The sequence below is a fragment of the Cibotium barometz genome, chromosome 7 (assembly GCF_041138505.1).
Source record: "Cibotium barometz isolate CiBa-2024 chromosome 7, ASM4113850v1, whole genome shotgun sequence".
NCBI classification, from domain to species: Eukaryota; Viridiplantae; Streptophyta; class Polypodiopsida; order Cyatheales; family Cibotiaceae; genus Cibotium; species Cibotium barometz.
In genome coordinates, this window is record NC_141052.1 from 28,552,029 (window position 1) to 28,576,890 (window position 24,862).

The 24,862-nt window shown below is 46.0% G+C and overlaps 1 protein-coding gene across 2 annotated transcripts in view; it reads right to left on the minus strand.

The window, feature by feature from the left end:
• LOC147636856 (uncharacterized) overlaps nucleotides 1-24,862 on the minus strand; it is a 70,660-nt gene that overhangs the window by 14,065 nt on the left and 31,733 nt on the right. For both annotated transcript variants that reach the window (XM_086800417.1, XM_086800416.1), the window contains 2 exons: nucleotides 2,127-2,297; nucleotides 1,466-1,621 (listed from right to left, as the gene is read on the minus strand). In XM_086800417.1, the coding sequence (XP_086656543.1) occupies nucleotides 1,466-1,621; nucleotides 2,127-2,297 (327 nt within the window). The remainder of the gene's footprint in view (nucleotides 1-1,465; nucleotides 1,622-2,126; nucleotides 2,298-24,862) is intronic.

Below are 24,862 nucleotides of genomic sequence, written 5' to 3' on the forward strand. Positions count from 1 at the left end.
ATATACCTAGATGAATCCAAGAACATGCCCAAATTCACCTTATAAGAAAGTGCAATTTATAACCTAATGGTAGTCATCCACAAGACAATAAACCATCAACTCCATCATGCATAGTATGGACTAGATACTACAACATCCCCAGTGCCCAATAGTGGGTGTAGAACTTGGTATCAATGTATGCTCCCACCCCCCCCCCACCCCTCCCCACACATAAGAGCATACATTATGCATCTTTTGTCTACTGCAGGTGCTATCATTAATCGGAATAAATCCATTGGATTTGGAGCAGAGGTCCTTTATGAGGAAGTTGCAGAGCTAGAACCTGGCAGCATGGCTAATTTGGTGGGCTAGATACATAGAGGTCACTGTGGGTACAAGGGCATTTCATATGCCTACACTATGAATCACCAGTATACTAAGTCACACACTCATCCTGCTATGTGGAACAAGATTCAAGGTCAAAGCAGAGACCAGATAATATGCATTCATGAAAATTTGAGGCAACGATCCGGTTCGCATACCTTCTGTTACACATTGTATGGCATTAAAACATTCTTGACTGAATTTGCCATCAGTGAATGATTCTTGAGGAGTTCCCCCTCTTAGGATGACTTTTGATTCTTGTAGGTTATGTTATACCTGACAGGAGTCTCTTCAATAAAAGCACACAGGTGAAACTTGGACCATAGAGATTTCAAAAAGGTGCACCCCTGGACTGTCCTAGATGCACGGTATCGACCATCTAACCACTGCAATCGGTATTGTATAGAGGTTCACAAAGGATTGCAGTTCTTATTAAGGGCATTCAGACCATAGTTGCATGCAACAGAAACCGAAACAGCAACAGAAACGGATGATGTCTTTGCATTGAAAACGGCCTGAAACTAGGAAACGGTACATCTCTAACATTTTATAGTAGATGTAAATAGAAATGATAAAAAAGGTTGAGAGAAATCAAGGAGAAACTTGGAATATATCATAATTTAAAAGAGTTAACAAGGAAAATTGGGAAAAATCAAAACTTAGCAAGTGGAAAATGTAGGAAAATTCCTTAGGTGAGATTAGGAAACGGCAAAATGGCACCTCCGAAGTTCTGTAATTTTCGCTAGGAAATGGAAGTTTCGTGTTACTATGATTCAGACTCTTCATATGAGGTCTTTCTATCTTGTGGCCCTCTTGTGGTCTAATATTGTCTACAACTTCAATTCTATCAAGATCAGATTCGAGACCCCTCCAAGTCGGCAAAGGACAGATATCGTAAGTACTTGGGGAAAATTCCCCTTCCTTTCATTCTTAGCTACACCAGCACTTACTTTTTTTTTTTGAGAATCCCTCTAATTTGATTCATCTATGGTTTTTTAAATTTTTTCTATGCTTAATAAAAGTCTACATTGTAAAAATAGACTCAATTTTTTTCCTAGCACACACATGCACAAACATTATGTCAAGATTTAACAATTGTCACCTGTTCCTTTGCATCCTCCCACAGATATGACACAGGACTTCCATCTGGTGCAGAGTTTAGATAGATGAGAATGGGACCAAAAACCTTTTTCCAAGGATTGCCATTTCTGAACTTGGCATGAAGTGGTGCGCCAGCATAGTGATCACTATGGAACATCTGTAGTCAAGAAACAAAACATAAGTTGATAATTATGCATACATTTTATCATGGAATTTAAAGATCCAAAAAAAAAATCCTATACATCTTGTACTTGTCCTGAGTAACAACATCAGGTTATTGCTTTACCATTTCCTGAGTTTCACAACTCAAAGAGAGATCCTTTTATGTCTAAGTATACTTCAAAAACCTTATTTATTTTGTGATTGATAGAAGAAAAGATTCTGAACTAGGATCAACTCCGTGCTCCCAGTAGAAGTAAGCCCCACCTCCTGCTTGTATCCACTTCCCATACAACTATGCCTGCATCCAGCCTTCACCACACCAGAAAAGCTGGGCCCACCTTCCCATTTCCCCTCTGCCTATGCTGCTATCACCCCTTCTCTCACACCCTATGGAATAGATAATCCAAAAAAACTCATAGGACATTTGCTTCTTATTTTTTTAAAACCTTCTCAACTATCACATTCACAGTCATCAAGTTTTCATGTGTTTAAGAGCTTACAGATAAACTTATAGGGCCAACATGTGACGTCAAATTCTGCTTCAAGATGCCTCCATTGCGAAATTCGTCACTGGGAGTGATTATCCAAAACCCCACCATTGGATCGAAGCTGATCCATCCATGCACTCTATTCTCTCGATTATCACATGAATATTGGAATTTGTCATCAACCTGAAAAATAACTCTCTGATTTCATACATCATTACCATGAAATCAGATTACCTTTTCCCCGAGGAGAAGGGGGCCGCGGGGACCCCCCGGGGGGCCTGCCGGGGGGTGGGGGGTGGTGGTTGGTATATAAGTAAAAGCAAAAAAAAGAAATCAAATTACTTAGGCACATAAAGCAAACCCCAGATACTCGAGAAACATACCCATGATAATTTATGGCCTTGTCTAGACTTGAGTAAAAATATTACATGTTCTGATGTCACCCTTTATCATCTCTAGAATGTCAGGTTTGCTAACTAGGAAAAAGGATGCTATGTATAAGAAAAGGACGAGAAAGTTGACCTTGACAAAACCAAGGTCGTGAATCTCAAAGAATACCTTTACCTTTCTAGCTGCCGGCATAGCTAAAGTGTATCATTAGCACCACTGGGAAGGCAATGCTCAGTCACATTGTGAGCAAATACACACCAAATACCTCCTCTTTGATTCACTCGTTAGACCACTAGGAATACATTGAAAAAGATATCAAAAGCCATAAAAACACAAACATTCAACGTCCATCATTGACTAAGCCAGCATTCATCATTTGTTAATCACATTTCATCAGTCATAACCTTATGAATATTTGAAACCAGGATAAACACCTACACTTGACGATCCACGTGTTAATCTTTCAACCTTACGTTAACCCTATGGTTCAGTACTCACTGCATTAGTAAGTTAGGCCTTTGTGCATGTGCAGATTATAGGTATGAAACCAATCAGAGATATTCACCTCAGTGTTGCAGGCCACTAAGCTTTTTTTTTTTAAGACCGAGGGGAAAGCATTCAGAAAAGAATGCTAGGGGACAGTGTGGACGGAAAAGCGCTCACTTCTAGCCAGGGGTACAGATCTTTAGGACTCTCTTCCTCTGACAGAGATCAGAGCTCAATTTCACAGAGAGGGTGCGGAGCGACTGGCTCGCTTCAGAGCAGACCCAGGCATGTTCTTCAGGGAGCTGTGGACAGCCCCTTCATTGATGTATACCATTCTATACCCCCATAATGGTACAGGATGGAGCTAGCTAGGTTGCATATCATGATTGTATACTCCATGCATATAGCTTTGCATTCTCCTAGTAGTAGAGCTCCATCACCTCCCCCACTCATTGTACTTATTGCACACCCAGATTCAGCTTTTTAGTTCAGTACTTTTTCATTTTGTTGGGATGACAGAGGATACCCCACACAGGTACACTGATTTGTCTCATAGGCCGAGTTCGGTCTTTTAGAAGACGTTAATAAAATCTTTCTTTCTTTCTTTCTTTCTCTCTCTTTCTTCATGCCCTCGTACAGGCTGCTGCCTCAGCATTTATGCGCCGCCCTGTTTGGCAGCCCCACCACTACCTGACCACCACCCCTCAACCCCAACATCAAAGTGTCACCTGCACGCTGCCTTCGGACTGCATCTGCACCACCAACTCCGCTGGGTTGCATCTGCACCACCACCACAGCCCTCTCTTCTGTGTAAGTGCCACCACCACCAGCATGCCTCTTTATGGTGCTGCCTTGTAGCATTGCTAGCACACCACCCTAATTGTGCCCATGCCCTCTCCGCCTTCTGTACATCTTTGCTGCTATGCAGCTCCACTGCCACCGACTTCTATGTAGCACCGCCTACAACTACCTCTGTGCAGCTCCACCATCTCCCCTGCGCAGCTGCCACTACTGTGCTGCCATCTCAACACCACCCTTGTAAGCATCATCTCAGCCAGGCATTGGCTACACAACCATTAACTATGTGGGTGCCACATTTTAAAAGGCGCCACTACACAGCAACATTATATTTTGTGGGGCTGTTTTTATTGGTGGGCATTTTTAACTCTCTTGCAATATTGGCTGGCAGGGCAATATTCTAACAGCCACAACTTTGAAAGCCACAGCAACACATCAACAACTTCCTATTTGTATCAATATAGGCATTTTGGGCCCTTTAAACCTCTCTTTGGGTGGAGTAAAAACATAATGCTGTCACAAGTCCCCCGGGGCAATGCCTTAAGGTGGGTAGGGAAGCCACTTTGAGTGCTGAAGCTAATGACAAAAAGTGTTTCTCTGTTCAAGTATGGTGGCACTCTAAAGCCGTGTTGTTAGACCCCTGCTCGAAAAACAAAAACATAATGGATTGTTTTGCAATAAAGGGGAGGAGGACTGATCCGTGGCTTAAAAAGGAAATTGACCGTATGGGATCAAACAAAGAACTTCTTGCTGGTTGCAGTAGGATTGCTAACACCCATAGACTTTGGCTTGCAGGGCGGATCTAGCTAGTTGACCGCTGAGAACTCACGGGTGCGGATATGGGCTGGTTAGGATCTGTTGAGTGCATGGGTGAGATCTAGTTGCGATCGCACATTATGTTGAGGACCTTGGCATCCACTTCTTCACAGCGCTGTTTGTCTTGTTTGATTTGCCTTGGAAAAATTCTTGTAATTGGATCACCAAGCGCCCATAGAGCTTTGTAATCTTTCTTTGGGCAATATAGAACTGCTTATTGGGGGGGCTAGCCCATCTTTGGCCCCAGTGTAGTGACTTGTGCATGATCTCACAACACATATACACTTGATCATTATTGCATGCATTCCATCTTGTATAGTGTAGTTAAATCAAGTGGTTTATTAAGATCTCTCTGGTATCACTAACCATCATGTAACACTTTGGTAGCATTGGCCCACATAGCAATGTGGAGTCTATGAGACCAAAACTGCATTGCACATAGCCATCTAGAACTGCAGCACTATGTGGTCAGATCCCAATGGCTTTGTAGACTTACATGGGAAGGGACATCATTTTCTACATAGAGAGAAGGTTACCGAAGGTGTCCAGTTATATTTGCGAGTCAACTGAATGACCAGTAACTCACACAGGGGAGAAGAAAAGGGAGGTTTTGAGGGTTTGGCAGAGTGTGAGTCTTATCCCAAACACCACTTACATAGCATCCTTTCAGTGGTCACAAGGGATGAGGCCGCCAGATTCATGTGAAGTCACCTTAGCTTACCAGTCGATCGATTGACACATTTAAATTGGCTACTTTCCATTAGGGACCCCCAGTTATGCTAAGGGACTATTGCAGGAAAGCCTGTCACCCTATCCCCCCCCCCTCCCCTCCATCTTCCCCCCTTTTTGCAAACATGGTGGAGTTCTCCCATCAAGGAGGCATTCTCCTTTTGGGTGACTTTCATGCTTGGACAAGCAAATGTCAGGTCCAGATGTATGATTTGACACAGACCTCCACCTATTCATCATGACTAAGTTAGACACATCAGACTTGGGACTGCATACAGCATCCAAGGACAGACGTCACATCACTTCATATGGCAGATCCCTTTTGGAGATGGGTGCTATGCATGGCTTGATGTCACATGCAATGATTATATCGGTGGCATGTGGACATAATCTTACAGTTTAGGGGTAGTGTTGGGAAGCCTATGCATGTGTGAACTAGCCTGGCCAAGGGAGATAGGGTTGCTGAAACTACACCGGCTAGGTGTGAACGTCCTTGGGCACCGTTTCCTTAACAATATGCATGTCACACTTTATATGTAAAAGCCACATTGCACATAACAACTGAATGATACATCATTGCATAAGATAATCTGCAAGAGACAAGCACTGCACAGTACACCATCACTGGGGTTGCGAACACACCCCTCCCCCCCCAATACTGGAGTATATTATTGGAGTATTTAAATCTATACAAAGTTCCAAGGGCTTTCCAGAAAGATAATCCAATGCAATGCAAGTATGAAGACGAGTTATTACCCAAGCAAAAGTGTGTCGGAGTAAAATGTCGATGCGGGTATCGTCGTAAGAGTCACCGTGACTTGACCACCAGTCTCATACACCTGAAGAGGGATGAACGCGAAACCGTCGTTCCGTGACCACACACAAACACGCACTCTCGTACTTCAGCCTGGCTCATCCTCTCGTAGAGACTAGGGTTCAAGTCCTCTAAATACGAGTGCACAAACAAGCGTAAGCACACAAGCAGGTTCAAGAGTACACTCCGGTACAGCACGAACAGCAGGTACACGGGTTGTTTCAGCACCTACAATCGATACAGGTGCTGGTATAGCAAATACAGAGGTGTATTCAGCGAGTACAGAAGCCGGTACAAGCAGTACAGCAAGTACAGTAAGGTTTCCAACAAGTACAACTAGTACAAGCGGTACAGCAGGTCCAGTAGGGTTTCCATCAAGTACAGCAAATAGTACAAGCGGTACAGCACAACTATGCATACATAACATAAATTTTCAAAGTTTTAGCCTATCCTACTTAAAATTCCTCATTTAAAATGACATTTTTCAGAATTCCATTAGTTTTGTTTGGTGACGTAGTGTTCCCCCGTTCCCGTTCTTGTTCCGGGGGTTCAAAACGTTCCCCACTTCCCGTTTCCTAGAACTATGTTTTTTTTTTTTTGAAAAAAGATCCTTCTATTAGTTAATGAGAAAACGCCATAAGGCTACAAAGCTTGCCTCACAAGGAGGGATAATAAACACAATGAACACCGGAGCTCCACCCCCATGGCTGGCCGCTCTCTGGGGGGGGGCTACCTAGTAGTACATGCAGGAGGTGAGAAGAGCCAAACTGGAGGCCTGTAGTGCCAAGTGACATCCTCGCCCCTCGCGATGAGGAAAGGGCCAGGCTGCCAAGTGCGGAGGAACGCCTTGCGGCGACCTCTCATGCGATCCGAGTTGCCTTGAAGTTTCCCCCAGTGTCCTCTCAAGGTGTGAATGATGTCCACCCAGAGGGCCTGTATGACCTCCGCCGGTGGAGTCGCCTGGCGGTCTATGGCCTCCCTGCATCGGGCTCTCCATATGTGCCAAGCCGTCATGCTGCTGATCATCTCCCATCTGTGCCCGTCCCCCTCCTGGGAGACTGCCGAAGAGAAGTCTGGCGTCAGAACCACCGCCATCGCCCTGTCAGAGACCTGGATGGTCACACTGCCAGGGACGTCCTCGTATCCAAGGGCCGGGCCGCTGTCCGTGGCCCAAGCCACCGCACCCCACGTCGCCATCGTCTCACCTGGCGAGCCTGCAAAAACCATCCTGAGAGCGCGTTGCCAGACCTGCTGTGCCTGTGGGCAATCCCATAAGCAGTGCCGTTGTGACTCCTGTGCATGGCCGCATCGAGGGCAGGACGCTGGGTGTCTGCCAAAAGCTAGCGAAGCCCCCACAGCCAGTCCTCTATGCGCTGTAAGCCAGAGAAAAAGCGTCACCTTCCGGGGCCGGAAGCTGGCCCAAAGGCGCTGCCAGAAGTCCCTAAGGAAGGCATGGGAGAGCCCCTGTCGCCGCCAATGCTCGGCCGCCGCCGGGGTGCCCGCTGTCCTGTGCCTCTGGATCCGCCGCCCCAGCCTCGCTGTGTACTGAAAAAAGGGGGTGCCTGGGCTGGTAGGGGCCGAGTAGGGATCTCGCCAAAGCCACTCGCCTGGATCCCACTGAAGGCGAATAAGAGGCCTGCTGTCCCAAGCCCATAATCTCCAAGAATAGTCCTCCCCTATCGAGGCCGGTGAGGGGTCTACATGCCACTATCTCTGATGAAAGCCGACCACCCGCACCCTCTGAAAGATACAACCCTGGAACTCATCCAAATCTAGTCGGGTCCTCTGAAGCTGGCCTCCCTCTCCCACCTCGAAGGTGAGTGGGGCGACTCTCTCTGCTGAGCCGCAGACCGCTAGAAGGATCTCATGCCGAGTAAAGACGCCCATCCACTGTGGAGGTGGAGGGTCCCGCTGAGTCTCCTCTCCTGAGCCTCTAGAGGCAGCTGAAAACATATCCAATCGTCTAGGGACTGGGCTGGGCCGGAGCTCAACGGGCCCCACGACACGTGAGATCGCGATCCAACCATATGACCACTGGGAAGTCGGATCAAGGGGTTCCAGATCAATGGCTGCCTCAGGCGCTCCTCATCGGTGCCCGGGGGAGTCTGGAAGAGTGACGGCCTCAGATGCTCCCAGGCCCTCAGAAGGCTAGCTGCAAAACGCTCCTCGAAGCCAAGGCCCACTCCTCTGGATCGCTGCTCTGTAAAGATCCACCTGATGCTGGGGGTCCAAGGGCCGCTAAGAGAAGGAGTGCGGCTGAGAATCCTGGAAACAAGAAACTCCTTCCACGGCTCAGCGCGCCTGGCAGGAGGCCACGAACCACCAACTTGCCAAGCAAAGCTCGGCTCTGACAAATAGGATCAACTATGCCCAGGCCGCCTCTCTCCCTCGGCTGGGTGATCACAGCCCATGCCACCTTGGCCCTGGCGGGCCGCCCGTCGCCACCGGACCAAAGAAAGTTCCTGGTGAGCCTCTGCACCTGGCCAATACACGCCCGCGAGAAGGCCCAGCAAGAAGTGATGTACCACATGGTAGCAAGCAGAACCTGGTTGGCCACAACCACTCGGCCAGCCAGAGATAAACGAGCGGTACTCCAATACAGAAGCTTCTTCCGAATGCTCAGAAGAAGGGGGGCTATCTGCTGCTCCGGAGATATGTCAATGCCCACATAGCATCCCAAATAGCGCACTGTAGTGCCGGGGGGCAGCCACTGAAACCCATCAACTGGCCTCCAAGTCGGGGGGGCACAGAACTGACCCACAACCCACACGACTTGTGCCAGTTGATCAAAGCGCCCGAAGCTCTGCAAAACCTGTCCATGGCTGAGGCGAAGCGGTAGAGGTTCTCCTCCCCTCCCTGAAGATAGACAGCAGTGTCATCCGCAAACTCCGAGTCTAGGAGCTCCTCCGAGGTGCGGATGGGGAGCTGGAGGTCCCTGTATCCTGTGCCGTCAAGAAAGTGCTCATGGCCTCCGCCACAAAAAGAAAAAGAAAGGGCGCCAAGGGGCACCCCTGCCGCACCGAGCGCGAGAGCTGGAACCTCTCTCCGCGCACGCCCTGTATCAGCACCTGGCTATGGGCCGATGTGTAGAGTGCAGAGACCCCACGGATCCACTGAGGGGGGAAGCCCATCCTCTCCATAGTGCCTTCCAAGAAGGCCCAGTCCACCCGATCATATGCCTTCTCGAAGTCGAGAAGGAGCACTGCCAGATCCTCCTGCCGAAATCTAGCCAAAGCCGTAGCCTCCCAGAAAGAGAAGATGTTATCCAGGATGCTCCTATCCTAGATGAAGCCTGTCTGCGTGGAGTGGATGATGTCTGGAAGGTGAGGCTGAAGCCGCCTGCTGATCGCCTTAGCTAGGACCTTGTAGGCCATGCCTAGCAAGGTGATCGGTCTCCACTGTCTAATCTCCAGTCTGTCTCCTCCCTCTTTGGGGATCAAGTGAATCAACCCCTCTGCCATGTTGTCCGGCATGTCTCCCGACTCCATGATCTCCTGGAATGCCATTCCTAGAACTATGTTGGACACGTCATTGCAGGCATTCACATGAAAACAAGTCACGCGAAATCATTTTCACGCAAGCAAAGATGCGTGCACATGCATTATACAATGGATATATCTCCCATTCCTAGAACCTATAAATAGCAGGTCTTCTCGAGCACAGAACTGGCTCAATGGGAAGCCTAAACTAGGATCCCTGGCAATGGGTTCCACATCCTGGCCACGCTACGGGTGACATGAGGCCTGGCTTCCCGTAGGTGACACGAGGCCTGGCTTCCCGTAGGTGACACGAGTCCTGGCCTCAATACGGGCAACACAAAGCTCCCTAGCCTCCCATACCTTGACACAAAATCGAGGAAGGCCATTTGGATGGCAAACGATGACATCCCCCCCAACTTCTAAACAGTTGACCTCAACTAAAAAGCCTCCAAATACACCTGAAGAAGTTTTGGGTAATCTTTGAAGTAGTTTTCATCAACCCATTTTGCGTCAATCAGCAAATAGTTCTCATCTCCTAGAAAGCTTACCACAACAAGTAGCTTTTTATCCTTGTGAAACACAATCTGCTCAGGTTGAAGAACTTCTTCTAGCTCATCGACCTCTGGCAGCTCTTCTGTGTGACAAGCTCTTCTGGCTCTGGCCCCACACACTTGCGCAATAGACTCACATGAAAGGCATCGTGAATCTTCCAATGATCAAGCAATGCAAGCCAGAAAGCAACCTCATTGATCTGCTTGATCACCTTAAAAGGTCCGTAATACCTAGGAGAGACCTTACGGTGTGTTCTCTCCTTTCCTGGCCTCTTACGGAGTCTTGCTTTCTCAAATTTCAACAATAACCAATCATTTTCTTTCATGTCTACCTCTCTTCTATGCTTGTCGGTAGCCCTCTTATGCTTATCTTGTGAAAGAGCAATTGCTATCCGCACTTGTGCAAAGGCAACATCAAGATCTCTGACATACTCATCAGCTGCAAAGATCTCATCCGTAGGATGTGCAGCAATATCACTTTGCCATAAACAATTTCAAATGGAGCCTTTCCCATAAAGGTATGCATTGTGTTGTTGTATGCAAACTCTACCAACGGTAGATACTTTTCCCAAGCTGTTTTCTGGTTTGCAACATAGCATTTGAGAAGATCCAAGACAGCTGAATTTGCAGCCTCACTTTGCCCATCCATTTGGGGGTGAAAAGCTGACGAGAATCCCACCTTAGTGCCCATATTGTCAAACAGACTCTCCAAAAGAGGCTTGTAGTCCTGGGATCTCTGTCCCCCACAATGGATTTAGGCATACCATGGTGTTTGAACACTTGTGCCACAAATAACTTGACCATATGCTCAGGCTTAATGGTCTTCCTAATCAGCAAGAAATGTGCTTGCTTGCTAAACCTGTCACAATGGTCCAAAAGCATCATTGCCTTGCTGAGTATGAGGTAAATCCATGATAAAATCCATTGCAATACTTTCCCATGGCTCGAAGGGAATAGGCAAAGGGTGAAGCAAACCAAGAGCCTTTTGCCTTTCAAACTTGACTTTCTGGGAAGTGATACATGCACGTACATATGCCTCTATATTTTTGCGCATTCCTAGCCAAAAGAAGTAACGCTCAATCATGAGCGTAGTAGGCATTATACCTCTATGTCCAGCATACAGAGGAGCATGGCACTCATCATCAATGACCTTTTGCCTCATGTTTGACACAGCACATAGGCAGTTATCCTTCATGAGATATCCTCTTTCATCACATAAGAGGCATGTGCATGTCCAGCCACTAAATCAATCCATATATGCCGAAAATCAGCATCCGTATGGTACAATTCACACATGGCACACAAGTCCCCATGTGAGACAATTGACTCTGCAGCCACATATGGCTTTCTAGACAATGCATCTACCACCACATTTTTCTTTCCTAGAGTGAGCATAATCTGAAAATGAAACATAGACAGAAGTTTGCCATCCTCACATGCTTCTCCGAAAGCTCTGTTGTCAATAAGTACCTTAGGCTTTGATGATCTGTCTTGACCATAAAATGAGCCCCAAGAAGATAGTGTTTCCAAATAGTCAAGGCATGAATCACAACCAACAACTCCTTCTCATAAATGCCCAAAGAAAGTTCTACGTCATGCAAACGACAGCTTTCATAAGCTATGGCATGTCCTTCTTGATTTAGAACAGCGCCAATGCAACTTCCGGATGCATCACATTCCACACAGAAAGGTTTCTGCAGGTCTGGAATGACTAACACAAGCCCGCTCATAATAGCCTCCTTGAGGCGAATGAAAGCATCTTTCTCATCAAGTGTCCATTTGAAGACTGCCTTCTTCTTGGTGAGATCATGCAATGGCGAAGAAATCCATGCAAAGTGTCTGATAAAAGGCCTATAATATGAGCGTGAACCCAAAAAGCTTCGTACTTCATGTACGGAAGATAGCTCAAGCCAATTCCGAATGGCTTCAGTCTTTGCAGGAACCATCTTGACGACATTCTTTGATACAATATGCGCCCCAAATAGTGAATCTCAAAAAGGAAAAATTCACTCTTTTTCACATTAATGAAGAGCTTGTGGTTACAAAGCTCTTCAAAAACATTGGCCAAATGTTGGCAGTGTTCTTGCTCATTCTTGGAAAATACCAATATATCATCGAAAAACACATCTATGAATTTCCCATGCTCACGAAAACCCAATCCATCATTCTATTGAACGTGGTGGGACATTCATAAGACCAAACGGCACAACCAAAAACTCATATAGCCCAAATGACGTCCTGAATGCCGTTTTGTGTATATCTTGTGGTGCCACACACACCTAGTGATATCCACTCTTAAGATCAATAAAGCTGAAACATGCAGACCCATCAAGTTTATCGAGGATGTCATCTATGCGAGAGATTGGGAACCGATTCTTGATAGTAAGCTTATTCAAAGCCCAGTAATCCACACACATAAGAAAGAAACCATCCTTCTTCTACACTAGCAAGACCGGTGAGCAATATGGCGAAGAGCTTGGCTAAACCAAACCTCAGTCCAAAAGCTCCGTCACCTATTTCAAACTCTCCTCTTGATGTGCTCCGATTACCCTATATGCAGGTCTATTTGGTGGGGAGCTACCAAGCATTAAATCAATGCAATGATCCTCGGGTCTCTCAGAAGGTAGCTCTCCTGGTAATGCATCTCCAAAGCTGTGAGAATATGTGAATGTGAAGTGGAAGCAAATAGAGATCACACAAGAGAGAGTAGACAGCCACAGAAAGATCCCACACTTGAGCTAGAGACTGAAATATTGAATGTATTGAATGAATGTTGAATGAATAAATCAAGGTACAATGGCCATGCTTATAAACATCTCATGTAGAGCAGTCCGCCATGTAGAGCAGACGGCTAGTAGCACTGGAAGACAAATGTCCACGATTGATAAAAATGCCTAAAATAAGCTATTATACGAACAAAGTGAAAGTGGACATCAATATGTTTGGTCCTACCATGGCAGGATGAAGTTCCAGCCAACACCAAGGCACTCTGGCTATCTGTAAGAATACGGATCGAAGAATCCAAGAGTACATCAAGATTGCTCAACATCTCGAACAACCATAATAGCTCACAGCAAGTATCCAGATAAGCATGGTACTCCATAGTTACCAAGGAACGAGAACGGGGGAACATTTTGACCCCTGGAACGAGGACATTTTGAACCCCGGAACGGGAATGGGAACAGGGAACACCACATCAGCAAACAAAACTAATGGAATTCTGAAAAATGTCATTTTAAATGATGAATTTTAAGTAGGATAGGCTAGAACTTCAAAAATTTATGTTATGTGTGCATAGTTGAGTGGAAAAAATGCTTTTTTTTAACATTTTGCCCCTTTTTTAAGGGTTGTTGGGCCTGTTACGAGGGGGAGCATGAGGAAGCGTTTCCCCCTGACCATTCCTTGTGGGGGAATGTTGCGGAACATTCCCCGACATTTAACTTCCAGGAGTGGGGAATGGCGTTCCCCCATTCCCTAGAGGGGGAACAACGTTCCCCAATAACTATGCGGTCCTCAGCCTTAGTAGAAGATAATGAAACTGTATTCTGCTTCTTGAATCTCCAAGAAATAAGACAGAAACCAAGAGTGAAGCAATAACCAAAAGTGGATCGTCGAGTATCTTGATCACCTGCCCAATCAGCATGAGAGTATCCAACAAGCTCAATGCCTCCTTTGAAAAGAGAGACCATAGTCCAAGGTACTAGATAAGTATCGGAAAACCCTCAGAGTAGCCTGCCAATGAGAATGTCGAGGAGAGAAGGAAAACTGACAGAGAACACTAACACTGTAAGAAATGTCGAGCTTGGTGTAAGTCAAATAAATAAGAGAACCAACAAGCCTCCGGTACTATGTACTATCCTCGAAGAGGGGAGAGGGATCATCACGAGAGAGCTTGAAGTTAGGATCCATCGGACAAGAAATTGGACGGCACTCCATCATCCCAAATGTCTCCAAAAGCTGCTGCAAATATCTGTAGTGGCTAAGAAACACTCCATCAGAAGACTGATAGACCTCCATCCCAAGAAAGTAGTGGAGAATTTCTAAATCAATCATCTCAAAGGTGAGAGCTAAATCTCACGGGAGTTGTTAAATCTTGGCAAGATGTGAGCCGGTGATCAATAAATCATCAACATATAAGACAATCAAGCAGAGCAAAGCATCCTGAGCAAAGACATAGAGATTGATCTCTAGAATCCAAGATGCATCAACCTTATCATACCATGCCTTGGGTGCCTATTTCAAACCATAAAGGGCTTTGTGTAATCTGTACACCTTAACCTCATGTCCGGGAACCTGAACACTTTGAGGTTGTTCAACATACACCTCCTCATGTAAGTCACCATTAAGAAAAGCAGACTTGACATCCATTAGGTAAACCGGCCTGTACACATGAGCAGAAAGAGCAAGAACTGTCTGGATGGTGATGTATATGGCTATAGGAGAAAAAGTTTCCTCATAATCCACACCCTCAATCTGAGAGAACCCCTAAGCAACAATGGCAAGACCTCCAAGTAGATCTTCCTAAATTTGTTTACATATGTCTGCACGGACTCATTGTCCTTTTGCTCAATCTTATCCCACTTGCTCATGATCTTCTACACGGAATTCGGTGGCAAGAATTGTGCATAAAATTTCTCTTTAAAGTCCTCTCATGTCTGAACGGGGCTGCTAGAAAGCTTTTCCATGATCCACCAATGGGCAGCCGAGCCCTTTAGAAACATGCATACATGGCGAATCTTGGATTTCTCAGAGAATTCCTCATCACTGAAGGCAATGTCAAACTGGGCTATAAAAGCCATTGCCTTGCTTGCATCATAATCACCATGATAGGCTTCAAACTTCACAAATTTGTCACCTACTTTAAATTCTTTAAACCTCTTGGCATGGTCATTGGTGACCCTCATCTTCCAGCTTTCTCTTCCCCTTATCCAAAGGGGCAGCAGTAGGTGCATGCATCAAACCCTGATGAGTAACATGCGGCACGAAGGCATGTGCTCTATGCAACGGTGACCTGCGCAAAAGCGGCCTCCCAATACTTGCATTCACATAAGGATCCCTGCATGAGACTTGTTCACCATGGGTATACTCGGTGGCATGAGTGGCACGTGATACATAATCAACTTTGGCTGTCCCAACATTATGCACAAATTCCGGCCCATGATCGGGTTCATCGCTAGCCAATTCCAGAGGCAAAGCGCGGCGGCTAACATGCGTACCACTTTCCCCATGGAGAGCATGCATTAAAAGTACATTAGCATCCTCTTTGCCATATACATCCTTCTCTTTTCTCAACCCATGTAGGGTGGAGGCTTGCTTAGAAGTCACGGAAGCCTCATCTTTGTGCAAATAAGACTTGACCCTCCGAGACATAGCATTCCCTGTCTCCCCATGCGGGGGTTCTTTCACACGAATTTCCCTTGCATTGCCTTTCACCAAATCTCTAAAACATATAAGGTAGTTGAGGGCTCCTTCTCAGGGATTCATACCCAATTCCTTCACCATAGATAGTGTGTGCCACCATAGACTCAGCCCTTGTGGCCTCCATAAGCTTGTGAACCTATGGGTTACCATAGAGCATCTTGAGCTCTTCTTCCCTGGCATACAACTGCCTTTTTACATGCTCAATCTCTCCTTTCAATACATTCGGGTCATCCTCTTGCATCTTCTCTTTACCTCAAGAAGGCTGTCCCACATGTATTTACTCCTCTATATAACCTACATGCATATGCTTATTGCCCAAAGCTTCAGAAGCATGAGTACCACTTGCTGTGAACTAGCCCCTTGACCACTTTGTGCATGGATGTCCTTAGTGTTCAACAGCTGTCCACACAAAGCCCAATACCCAATTGACCGTTTTCCCTCTGAGAAGAGGGAAACAACCATGCTCTGATACCGCTCAAACTACACCGGCTAGGTGTGAACGTTCTTGGGCACCGTTTCGTGAATAATACGCACGTCACACTTAATATGTAAAAGCCACATTGCACATAACAACTGAAAGATACATCATTGCATAAGATAATCTGCAAAAGAGACAGGCACTGTACAATACACCATCATTGGGGCCAAGAACGGGCCGACCCCCCCCCCCTCAATACTGGAGTATATTATTGGAGTATTTAAATCTGTACAAAGTTCCAAGGGCTTGCCGGCCAGTTAATCCAATGCAATGCAAAGACAAAATACCCAAACAAAAGTGTGTCTGAGTAGAATGTCGATGCAAGACTCGTCGTAAGAGTCACGGTGACTTGACCACCAATCTCATACACCTGGAGAGGGATGATGAACGTGAAACTGTTGTTCCATGACCACGCACTCTCATTCTTGAGCCGGGCTCATACTCTTGCAGAGACTAGGGTTCAAGTCCTCCAGGCACAAGCACACGAGCAAGTTCAAGAGTACACTCCGATACAGCACGAACAACAGGTACAAGGGTTGTTTCAGCAAATACAATCAATACGGGTGCTGGTATAGCAGATACAGAGGTGTATTCAGCAAGGACAACAGCCGGTACAAGCGGTACAGCAACTAAAGCAAGGTTTCCAGCAAGTACAGCAACTAGTACAAGCGGTACAACAAGTACAGTAGGGTTTCCAGCAAGTACAGCAACTAGCACAAGCAGTACAACAGGTACAATAGAGTTTCCAGCAGGTACAGTAGGCACAATATGGTTCCCACCAGTACAGCAGGTACAGTAGGTTTTCCAGCAGGTTTGGCAGGTACAGTAGGATTCCCAGCAGGTACAGTAAGTAGAATAGGGTTCCCAGCAGTACAGCAGGTACAGTAGGGTTCCCATCAGTACAACAAGTAGAATAGGGTTCCCAGAAGTACAGCAGGTACAGTAGGTACAGCAGGTACTGCAGGTGCCCACAGCATTTGCACAGCAGGTACAGCAGGTGCCCAAAGCAAGTGCACAACAGGTACAGCAAGTACTGCAGGCACAGCACATACTGCAGGTAAGAGGAAATCCTGTGCGAGAGAGAGAGAGAGAGAGAGAGAGAGAGAGAGAGAGAGAGAGTTGACTTGCAGAAAGATAGCCAAGGAAAGGGAGAGATGGCCAATGAGGTTATAGCTCAAGTGGTGAAGGTGTTTGCCTAGGACCAAGAGGTCCTGAGTTCAAAACCCCCCTTGGTGCTTCCTCGGCGGCATTGCCTACAGGTGGATAAATAAGCACCTATAGGCGGCTGTCTATGGACGGTGAAATTTGGTAACTATGGGAGGATCTTGGGCCAAAGGCTAGTTGAAAAAAAAAAAAAAAAAAGGGAGAGGGGCGCCAGCTTGCAAGAGAAGGAACAAGGCGGAGAAGGATGGGAGAGAGGAGGTGGAGGGGTCCAAGCCCCTTGTGCCATGTGGCATAGCCCACCATAATTAATGGTGGGCACCTCCTTTAAGTGTCCACACAATCATGAGGCCATGTGTGGGTGCCCAAAGTGTGGATTGGGCACACTTTTAACCTTGGGCCCTGGGCACTGGGCTAGTGGCTTATGCCCAACTTTAATAAGTGTGAACTGCTAAGGTTATAAAACCTTTACAATAATAAACAAGGGTTAAATGAATACTTACCACCTGTTCGCATGCCACAAACCATGTCAGAATACAGGGCATTCACTCGCCTCACAAGTGGGCATCCCCTGCCCGTGAACTAGACACGCCATAGCAGGCACTCACACGAAAACAAGTCACGTGAAATCATTTTCAAGCAAGCAAAGATGCGTGTACATGCATTATGTTGGGGTAAAGGCATTATGCCCGCCCTTATAGTGTGTACAAGCCCATAAGTTATAGTACATAGAACACTTAGTACTTTTAATGTACTAAGTGCACTATGTGTACTAGTGCAATATACATGTGTGATAGGGGAGTCACACACTCATTCCCATGAGTTGACTTATCCCCACAACTCTCTCTCTCTCTCCCTTGTTTCTCTGTGTATGTCTCCCACATGAACTCTAACCCTAATTAACTCTCCCATTCAACTGGTATCAGAGCCACGGTTGTGTCCGTGTGTGTGCGGGTGTGCAGAGTCATCTTCATCGCGAAGAAGAAGCTCGGCTATGGAGCCTTGAGCTTGGAACGAGCAGAGGAACTTTCTGGCCAGCGTGAGCAAGGCGCAGGTGCTGCAAAGCAGCACACAGCAGGTAGCGAACCATCTACAGCATCACAGCAGTCGTAGGCATTGTGAGCAAAGCAAGGCGCTGGTGGCCACAAGGCGTAATAAAGAAGCGAGGCAGGAAGTTCACTGCTGGACGGCTCTATCAGATCCACGCTTTCTCTTCCTCCGTCACAAGCTGCGTTGTAGATCGGCCGTTGATGTTCTGCCATTGTGCCCGCTGCTTCTCATCGCTCGCCGCCTGCCACTTAGCCTCTTGCTTCCCTTTGCTCGCAAGTCCTATTCTGGTCAGGGTCTGCTCGCACTGGGCCAGCGCTTGCGGGTGGCTAATCACCCGACGGAGCTGCTCTTTTTTTTACACCGGGCATGGCCAAGAGACAGTGGTGGACGGGAAGCTGCATCTCACCCACAATGTGAAGTCGGTGGCGTAGGAGGAGGTCGTAGTTGCGGTGGATGCTACCGCCCACAGAGTTTTCTACTGGCAGAACCGCCCTGTCGGCTAGCCAAAGCTCCACCGCCTGAAACGCCGCCAACACGCTGGACTTGGGCTTTACCGGGTCATGAGAACCTCGCTGGACCACCCTCAATAGGCAGCAATAACTTTTTGCAGCAGCATTAGCAAACCCCCCTTTCCTGCAACAAAAAAATCAGAAAATAACCTGAGGTATTTGCCTTCAATTTTGGGAATTTCTTATCAATTCAATCAATTGAGCAGGTACAGGTGCCAAATTGCTCAATTTTTGAGCAAAATTGGCAAAATTGGGTGACATTGGTCACAATCAGGATCAATTTGCAGGAAATTGGATGTCGAAATTTGGGGCTTTTGATGTAATTGTGCAATTAAGCATTCATACATGCTGTATGATGTGAGAAATCGCACATTCGGGCAAAATTGCACAGCAAATCAAGGGGCTTTTGTGCCGATTGGATTGATTTGCATGTAGGCACTCGCATTTGATGCTTTGGGCAACGTGTTGATGCCTGTCAAGCACTCAATGTGCCTGTAAATCAAGGGGCTTTCATGTATTGGATGTATATGTGGCCAGGGGGAAGCATCGCGAAGACTCTGGATGCCTTCATGTGCGTCAATGTACCATGTATGATCAGCAATTGATCTTAAATCAAGGGGCTTTTCAAGATCGTATGCTTGTTGAGCTTGGCAAAGCAGCAGGCAAGACATTTATGCCTTGAATCCTCAGAAATCAGCTTGCAGTCAAGGGGCTTTTGCCCAATTTCTGTTCGGGACTGTTGTATGCAGTGTTCGGGACTGTAAAAGTCTGATTTTCACTCATTTGGACAGCCAGGAGAGCATTTATTGCTGCTGTACTTGCTGGTACAGATTTGGTACAGCTTTGTACAAGTTTTGGCATGGTGCACATTGATTTGAGTGACTAAAAGGCTCAATTTCAGCTGCTGTACTTGCCGGTACAGGTTTGGTACATCATTGGTGAGCACTTGGTACTGTTGTACAGTACTTTGGAAGGGGAACAGAGCACATTTAAGGTGCTGTCCTAAATCTGCAGCAACCAGATTTTGGTGATTTCATCACATACAGTGGGAGTAGAGTTGCATTTGTGCTTCCGCAATGGGAGATAAAGCTTGGGAGAACAACTGTGAGCACTTTGTGTGCTTTTGGTGCAGTGTTTGCACATTTTGCAGGGAGTCAGGCATTCACAGGTTGCATATTGCTATGGCAACCACAGGTGAGAGCTCTTCATTGCTTCACATCAAGAAGCTTGAAGGCTCACATAACTATGATATTTGGCAAACCCAGTGCTATAATGTGTTGCTCCATAAGAAGCAACACAAGCCTATCAAAGAAAGGGGTGTAATGCCCGCTTCTCTTACTGCTGAAGAGTGGGAAGATATGGATGAGCTGGCAAGATCTACTATCATGTTGTCCGTGTCAGACTCTTTACTTTTCAGCATTCGTGAAGAGAAGACAGCTTGGGGAATGTGGCAAAGATGGCAGGACTTGTATGCCCAGCAAAGTGCCTCAAGCAAAGTGTATTGGTTGAAGAAACTCATAGGTCTTCAGATGAAGGAAGAGGCTTCTATGACAGCCCATCTAAATGAGTTTAATGGTATTGTCAGCCAAGTTATAAATCAAAAGTTGGCAATGGACGATGAGTTCAAAGCCACTTTTCTCTTATACACTTTGCCAGAGAGTTGAGACACATTCAGGACAGCCACTAGCAATTCGAATGCTATGCTGTCATATGCAGATGTTGAGGGTGCTCTTCTTCAAAAATAGATGAACAGGAAAAACAACTCTGTTGGAAAGTCCAATGCAATGAATGCACGTGGGAGATCCCAGCAAAGGGGTAAAAGCCAAGAACGGGGAAGGAGCAAGTCTCGCTCCAAAAAGGACTTGGAATGCCATTATTGTGGCAAGAAGGGACACATCAAAAAGCAATGCTACAAATGGAAAAATGATCAAAAGGAAAAGGGAAAAGGCAAAGACAAAGACAAAGATGAAGCCAAAGATGTAAAGCAAAAGGGCAAAAGTGGAGTCAAGATTGAAGAAATCAATGTGTCACATGCAGGTGACAGTGAGGATGAGGTCCTATTCACGTCTTCACTTGATGCCCATTCACTTCTTACAGGAGATGGTCATGGTATGCACTCATGGATCATTGATTCAAGTGCCTCCTTTCATGTCACAGGTTGCAGAGACTTGTTTGTCAGGTATACTGCTGGCAATGAAGGAGTAGTTTATTTGGGTGATAACCATGCATGCAAGATTCTTGGCAGAGGTGATGTGAGGCTTGTGTTTTCAGATGGCTCATAGCTTACGCTCCATGATGTCAGGCATGTGCCTGAGATCAAGAAGAACCTGCTTTCTACTGGACAGCTTGATGATGCTGATTATGTTATCACATTTGGTCGTGGAAAGTGGAAGATTAGTAAGGGCTCACTGGTTGTTGCCAGAGGCTCTAAGGTGGACACTCTTTACTTCATGCATGCAGGTGTTTGTCACCATGCTAATGTAAATGCAACCGAGCTGCCGGAAATCTCTATGTGGCATAGCCGGTTGGGACACATGAGTGTCAAAGGAATGGAGCAATTGTCTCGTTTGGGTTACTTGCCTTCTCTAAAGTTTTCAAGTTTTCAATTTTGTGAGCATTGTATATATGGCAGGCAACTCCAGTGCCCCCACAAGAAAGCTCTTGGACAGAAAGATGCTCAGTTAGAGCTTGGGCATACAGATGTATGTGAGATGCCTCAGCTTTCTTTGGGAGGGGCAAAATACTTTGTGTCTTTTATTGATGATGCCACACGCAAGGTGTGGGTCTATCCTCTTCGTTTGAAGAGTGATACATTCTCAGTGTTTGAGAAGTTTGTTGCTCTTGTTGAGAATCAAACTGGCAAAACACTGAAGGCTTTGCGTTCCGACAATGGTGGAGAGTATATGTCCAAACAGTTTCAGGACTTTTGTGATGCTAAAGGCATCAAGAGGGAGCTCTCTACTCCTTATGATCCTCCACAAAACGGGACAGCAGAGAGAATGAACAGGACCATTCAGGAGAAGGTCCGTTCTATGTTGTCACATGCTGCGTTACCTCATGGTTTTTGGGCTGAAGCTGTTATGACAGCCGTTCACCTTATAAACAGGTCACCTAACACGAGGCTTGGTGGGAAAGTGCCAGAGGAAGTCAGAGATGGATTCTCTGCACAAAAATGGAACATGGAAGTTGGTGCATTTGCCTGCAGGCAAGAAGGTTTTGCCTTGCAAGTGGGTTTACAGGCTCAAAGTTGCACCAAATGCAAAGCCAAGATACAAAGCCAGGCTAGTGGCTAAGGGCTTCAAGCAAGAATATGGTGTGGACTTTGATGAGATCTTCTCTCCAGTGGTCAAAATGACCACACTTAGAGCTGTGTTGGCTTTGGTTCCTCATGATGATCTGGATTTGATTCAGATGGATGTGAAGACTGCTTTTCTTCACGGTGATCTCCATGAGGAGATATATATGCAACAGCCAGAGGGTTATGCAGTGAGTGGAAAGAAGAAGCTTGTATGCAAGCTGAAAAAGAGTCTTTATGGGCTCAAACAGGCACCAAGGGAATGGTATCATAAATTTGATACATTCATGAAATCACAGGATTTCAGGAGAAGTGACATAGATCACTGCTTATACACCAAGAAAGCTTTGGATGGCAGTCTATTGATCCTCATCTTGTATGTTGATGATATGTTGATTGCCGGGAAATCTCGTAAAGAGATGGATGCCTTGAAGAAGAGACTGCATCAAACCTTTGATATGAAGGATTTGGGTGATGCAAATCACATCTTGGGTATGCGGATACTTCGGGACAGAAATCAGCATGTGTTGTATTTGTCTCAGAAGGAATACATTGGCAAAGTTTTGCAGAGGTTCAATATGGACGGGGGGAAGAAGACTAGTACTCCTTTGCCTCCATATGTGAAACTGAGTGCTATGGACAGCCCACAGTCAGATAGTGGCAGGGCTGATATGGCCAAGATTCCGTATGCTTCAGCTTGTGGCAGTCTCATGTATGCCATGGTTGCTACTAGGCCGGACATTGCATTTACAGTGGGAGTGGTTAGTAGATACATGGCCAACCCTGGCAAGAAGCATTGGGAAGCAGTGAAAGGTGTCATGAGATACCTGAAGGGCACACAGGATATGTGCATATGCTTTGGCAAACAGGATGCATTAGTGCATGGTTACACAGATTCGGATTATGCCAGTCATCCAGAAAACTGGAAGTCTACTACTACCGGTTATGTGTTTACATTCACAGGAGGTGCTGTGTCATGGATATCCAGGATGCAGAAGTGCACAGCCTTATCTACTACAGAGGCCGAGTATATTGCAGCCACAGAGGCTTGCAAGGAGGCATTATGGCTATCTCGGTTAGTGGTTGATTTGGGTTATACAGGGGATATTCCATTGTTGCATTGTGACAGTCAGAGTGCCATCCAGTTCGCAAAGAACCCTGTCTTTCATGCAAAGACGAAGCATGTGGATGTGAAGTATCACTTCATCAGAGAGGTGATAGAGAACAAGCAAATTCAGCTTGTTAAGATTCATACGGATGACAACCCGGCTGATCTGTTGACAAAGAGTTTGCCTCCGGAACGGTTTGCTCATTGCAGACACTTGATGGGCATTGGATGAGGCCAGTTTCAGCCTTGATATGGCCTTGTATATTATCATGTACATGCTGATTTTTCTTTTCCTTCATTTAAGGGCACTTTGCCTTTAAGTGGGAGGTTGTTGGGGTAAAGGCATTATGCCCGCCCTTATAGTGTGTACAAGCCCATAAGTTATAGTACATAGTACACTTAGTACTTTTAATGTACTAAGTGCACACTGTGTACTAGTGCAATATACATGTGTGATAGGGGAGTCACACACTCATTCCCATGAGTTGACTTATCCCCACAACTCTCTCTCTCTCTCCCTTGTTTCTTTGTGTATGTCTCCCACATGAACTCTAACCCTAATTAACTCTCCCATTCACATTATGCACTGGATATATCTCCCGTTCCTAGAACCTGTAAATAGCAAGTCTTCCCGAGCACAGAACTAGCTCAGTGGGAAACCTAAATTGGGATCCCTGACAGTGGGTTCCACGTCCTGACAACACTACAGGTGACACGAGGCCTGGCCTCCCGTAGGTGCCTCGTGTTAGTACGGGCGACCCGAAGCTCCCTGGCCTCCCGTACCTTGGCACAAAATAGAGGAAGACTACTTGGGCAGCCAAATGGTGACAGTTGGACACTTTTTTAGCCCGGTATGGACGCATTAAGTGAATTTCATGATATTATTTTTGAGGCTGCAAAAAGCTAGCCGACTGGAATTGGTTGGACAAGAATATTGCCTATAAATAGCAGAGTTTGGGTCACATTTCAGCATTCAATATTGGAAAAGCAATCCCAAACAAGTTTTATCCCTATGCAGCTTTGAAGCAGCAAATACAATCCATAGCATGCATCATGCACAGCATTCAAATGTCCAGATTTAGTTTCCATCTAAGCAATCACTATAAATATTCAGTCATGCAGTTAATGTTTACATAAGATTAGGTGAATCTCTTCCCATCTCTCTGCATGTTCAGTTTGTGTGTTAATTGAGAGCTTAAGTGGTCGAGCGTGCAATAGCCTAGATCTGCCCTGTGGGTTAGAGCTGAGGATTGCCCAATGCATCCACAACGTATGGCAATGGCCATGGGGACAAATTCAAAACTTAAGACTTATGCATGTAACCTAGGTTCTCAATCATAGGTGATAGGGAAAGTCTAGGCAAGATCTCTATTTGTTTCATGACAAACATGATAGAAGTGTAAGAAAACACAAGTTTGGAAGTAGGATCTTCACGATACAAAAAGCACTGAATTGTTGAAAGCAATAGAGAGTAAACTATATAATACTTACAAACTTTGATTACAAAACACTGATGGTTGTCACCCACCCGTGTGCTCCAGGTACGGAGCTTTGATGGCGATCTAGACAAACTTGGATGGAGGATGTCTTGCTTACAAGAGTGCTTGAACACAATGAAACAAAGCCTGCCAAACAAGTTTGTGTATAGTGCCCAAGGTTGGCT